General features: G+C 19.1%; 3 protein-coding genes across 3 annotated transcripts in view; 2 read left to right on the top strand and 1 right to left on the bottom strand.

The window, feature by feature from the left end:
- The window catches only part of PGSY75_0411400 (putative DEAD box ATP-dependent RNA helicase), a gene marked incomplete at both ends in the record, with an annotated part of 3,888 nt that extends 3,570 nt beyond the window's left edge, over nucleotides 1–318 (top strand). The window contains one exon of the mRNA XM_018784179.1: nucleotides 1–318. This exon is cut by the window's left edge and continues 3,570 nt beyond it. Within this exon, the coding sequence (XP_018643341.1) occupies nucleotides 1–318 (318 nt within the window).
- A 534-nt stretch (nucleotides 319–852) lies between these two features.
- On the bottom strand, nucleotides 853–2,922 carry PGSY75_0411300 (hypothetical protein; the record flags this gene model as incomplete). Its single annotated transcript, XM_018784178.1, has 1 exon — nucleotides 853–2,922. The coding sequence occupies one exon, from the start codon at nucleotides 2,920–2,922 to the stop codon at nucleotides 853–855; it is 2,070 nt and encodes a 689-aa protein (XP_018643340.1).
- A 674-nt stretch (nucleotides 2,923–3,596) lies between these two features.
- The window catches only part of PGSY75_0411200 (hypothetical protein), a gene marked incomplete at both ends in the record, with an annotated part of 3,498 nt that continues 2,094 nt past the window's right edge, over nucleotides 3,597–5,000 (top strand). The window contains one exon of the mRNA XM_018784177.1: nucleotides 3,597–5,000. This exon is cut by the window's right edge and continues 2,094 nt beyond it. Within this exon, the coding sequence (XP_018643339.1) occupies nucleotides 3,597–5,000 (1,404 nt within the window).

The following is a 5,000-nucleotide window of genomic DNA, read 5'->3' as shown; positions in this document are numbered from 1 at the left end:
AGACTACAAATTATTAATGCACCAGATACGTTCATAAAATTTAATGCAACTTCAAAGAGTGTACTCATTTCATCCTTACCAACTTATAAAACTTATAAATCAAAAATAAACGAATTTAAATTAAAAAGTTATGCTAATGAAAAATCAACAAATATTAACACATCAAATATAAACAATTATAATCAGCATAATATTAATTATGATCATCTAAATGATGATGATTCTTTATATGATTATAATTTAATAAAACCAAATGATCAAAGCCAAGATATGCAAACACATCCTTTGTATTTTACCTTTCACAAATATGTATCTTAATATCTTTACATTATTTTATGTTTTTTAAGTGTATAAATTATACGTATTATATGAACAAATATATATATATATATATATATATATATATATAATTGTATTTATGTCTATATTTATTTATTTATTTATTTTTTTAATTCATATTTAATTTGATTACATATAAATAAAAAAACTATGTTTTTTCTATTTTCTTCTATAAAAATATATTCTCACATTTTAGAATAAACCATTTGAAAATAAATCAAAATATATTAAGTCTTACCAGTTCAATTCAGCATGTTACATATTATATATTACATATAACTTTTTACCTGTCATGGTCAGAATAAAAAATATTCATTCTAACATGTCAGGAAAAAAAAAAAAAAAAAAATACATCAAATAGCTATTCGGGTCAGGAAAAAAAAAAATAAATAATATTCACACATAAAAAAAATGGACTTATATATATATATATAATAATAAAAAGACAAACAAAAAGATTTAGAGATAATAGAAGGAATTATATTATATAATATAATTAATAATTCGTTTATGCTATATTATTATATTATTATTTCTTTTGAGGGCATTAATTATAAATCTAGTTATACATAATATTTCTCTCTTACTCTTACAAGCATAAATGATAACATTACCGGATGCGAATAAAAGTACGGTCCTAATTGTACTTTTTTTATTTTTTTTTTCATTATTCATAGTATCTGTTTTAACACATTTATGTATGGTTTCTTGCTCCATTAATTTACTTAAGAAATTTTGATCAATTCTTATATATATAATATTATTTATTTCAATTAAAATATTTTTAAATTCTGAATATTTAGAGATTCTTCCTATATCAAAATATTTTAGTTGAATTTTAAATACACATACAAACTGTTTAATGTTTAAAGAATTCATATCGAAAATAATATCATCTCTTATAATATATTTCCATTTTTGATATTTATCAATTTTATAAATATCCTTTTTGCTTAATAATTCTTTTTTTTCATCTTCAAAATAAAAAAAAGAATTATCAAATATATCATCATTATTATTATTATTGTAAGATGTTATTTTTTTTTTTTCGGAACATTCATTATCATTAATTTTAACAAACGATTTAGAGGAAACATTATTTTGCTTATTATTACTTATAATATTTTCCTTTTTATTTAAATCATTATAGTTTAAATCAGATGTTAAAAAATTCATATCATCATCTAAATTATTTATATTAAAATCAAAATCTTCACCGTTTTTTATAATATTACATTCACTTTTTATATCATCATAATAATTATCATTCACTAATTTTTCTTCCTTGTTCTTATCTTTTGATATAACCTTTTCATATAATTCGTCATTTCCATAAAAATCATAATGTTCAAACCTCTCATTTAATTTTTTAATCATATGTTCACAACTATTAATAGTATCATTAATGTCCGTTTTGTTTGTCACACAAATATTTCTTTTCATATCGTCAACATTATTTATACTATTATCAGACATAAGGTCATCACTTTTTTCTAATCCTTCCATGATATGTAACTCTTCTGGTTGTTTCTCTGTACATGCATCACTAATATTATCTTCACTAAAATCGTCCAAAAATTTTTCATAATTAACAAATGCGTCTTCTATATTTTTATCTATATCTATGTCTGATTTATCACTACATACCACTTCGTCCTTATTTTGGTTGTTTAAGTTTGTCTTTTTATTAATATGAACTATTTGTTCATAATTTATTTTATTATGTTCACAACAAGTTTGGCCCTGTTCATAATTTTTTTTATTATGTTCACAAAAATTTTGGCCCTGTTCATAATTTTTTTTATTATGTTCACAAAAATTTTTGTCCTGTTCATAATTTTTTTTATTATGTTCATAATTTTTTTCATCCTGTTCATAATTACTTGCAAACATTTTATCATCATTGTTATCACTACATGAAGAACTAAAACCCGCTTTACTCTCAATGGAAATACAATCATCCTCTTGATATCTATCACAATTTAACTTATCATCCTTTTGTTGATTTAAATATGTCCAAAAGGTTTTATATTTTAATTTTTTCACCACTTTTATTAAAATTAATAAAATTTTCCGTAGTGTGGCTGACCCGTGTAGGTGTATTGATCCATTTTTATGAATAAAGCAAACAACATAAGGTTTTTTAAAAAAAATTTTGACTACATTTTTTCTAATTTTATAATTATGAAAATAAATATAAAAAGAGTTACCAGTTTTATCTTCTTTATATAATGAATCCTCTAGGTTTGTATTAAAAGAATTATTATCATATAATATTTCTGTGTTTTTAAAAGATCGTGCAATTAAAATTAAATCATGAATAGTGAATGTACATTTTAAATTCATACATAACCAAATACTTTTAACATATATATTCAGATGTAGAATATTATCATATATTAAATTATTATTAACTTTTAATAATTTTTTTAATTTCTCTTGACCTTTTTTATTCATACATTTAATCATATTACAATGTATAATATTGTTAGTAAAATTTTCGTCACAAAATGGGATATTTTTATGACCTTCAAAAGGAGAATGATAAATTTCTTTTACCTTACTTTCTTCATTATCCATCATAAAACAAATAAATAAATATAAAAATATATATTTACATATTTACATAATATTTTTACGTTTCATAATTGACGTTTAGAATATTTTTGCAGTTTATTAATCTGGGTATATATGTATATATTCAAATATTAAAAAGTACAAAAAAAAAAAAATAAAATAAAATAAAAAAAAATAAAAATAAATAAATAAATGTGTATTATATGTATACTGTTAAACGTTACAGCATATATCTTTATATAATATTATATTATCACCAAGTGAATATATATATATATATATATATATATATATATGTATATGTATGTATATATTTTATATATGCATCCATAATAATAATTATAATTACCCAAGGAATATAAAAATTTTACAAGGGCACTAATAATAGCAACGTACTAATATATATATATATATATATATATATAAGATAATTTTCATTTTATATTTATATAAATAAATATATAATAATAATATCAGCAATGAATATTATATATATATATATATATTTATTTATTTATTTATTTATTTAATTATTTATTTTATTTGTATATTTAAAAAAAAAAAAAATTATTTATAAATTAGAAAGGTCATCATTAACCTATAATAACTTATAATATATATATATATTTTTTTTTTTTTTTGTTGTTAGTGACGAATAAGATGATAATAGAGAGTTATAAATGTATCTATTATGCATATTTTTATATATTTTATCATATCTATGTTTTATCAGATGTATAATAAAAAAAAAAAATGTGTCGCAGAGATGTCAATTTTTGATTCCACATATAAGTAAGGAAGGAATATATAAGTGTAAGGATAATAAAATTATAAGGATGACTAGAAAAAAATCGTTAGATAGAAATATTGTGTGTAGTAATGGTTTATCAGAATTTATAGAAAAGGATATTAATATAAATAATAAGATGAAGAATATAAGAGAATTAAACAAAAAATATATTGATAATAATGTTTTAATAAAAGCAGATATATTTAGTAATATAATGGAGAAAAAAAATAATACTAATTTATTTTTAAAAAAGTTTTGTTCTTATATAAATATGGAATATGATGAAACAACAAGAGATTTGGAAGAATTAAAAATAAATAAACGTTTGGAGGATTATAATAATATTAATATGTATGATAATAAAAGTAACAACATATATAATAATAATAATAATAATAGTCATAGTTGTAGTCATAGTCATAATCATAATAATTGTAATAGTAATTGTAATGGTTTCATTAAATGTATTGAAAAGAATCAAGATGTTTTACAACTTGTCGAAGGGTACTTATTATTAACATTAAAAAATAAACATATATTTTCTTTTTTAAAAAATAAGAAAAAAATAATTTTTAGTGTAAGCTCAGGAGTAGATTCTTTATGTCTTTTTTATTCATTCATATTTGTAATTTATAAAATATTAATAAGTATTATATATAAAAATTCAAATTATTTTGATTTTATGAATAAAATAAATAGTGTATATTTATATACACATGAAGATATTCTAGATATCATTCAAGAACATAGATATAAAAATAATGTTTCTTTTTTTCTATCTATTTTAAACAAAATGATTGTTATATATTGTCATCATAACACAAGAAAAGAATGTACTAGTGAAATGAATTTTCTTAAAAGTGTTTGTAAAAAGTTTGGAATTAATTTTAAATCCAAAAAATTAACAGAAAAAAGTTTACAAAAATTAAATGTCATCAATTTAAAAAAAAATGACACAAAGGTAAAGAACAAGATAAATATAAATATGATGAAAAATAATAAAAAGAACTTTTTATTATTAGCTCGTACATGGAGAAGAAATATTTATGTTCATTTGTCTGATGATATATTAAAAAGGGACACAAAAAATATGGAACATATGGAAAATATGGAAAATATTGAAAATATTGAAAATATTGAAAATATGAAAGACTCAAATAATATATATAATACTAATATGAAGGACCCCTTAAACATGTTAGATCCTTATACATATGAGAACTATATATTCGATATAAATAATTATATTAAAACAACAAATAAGAAATATATTACAAATATATTAATAAAGAAA

The sequence above is a fragment of the Plasmodium gaboni genome, chromosome 4 (genome assembly GCF_001602025.1).
Source record: "Plasmodium gaboni strain SY75 chromosome 4, whole genome shotgun sequence".
NCBI lineage: Eukaryota > Apicomplexa > Aconoidasida > Haemosporida > Plasmodiidae > Plasmodium > Plasmodium gaboni.
The sequence above is the reverse complement of the archived record's forward strand: the minus strand, read 5'-3'. Positions and strand labels throughout refer to the sequence as shown.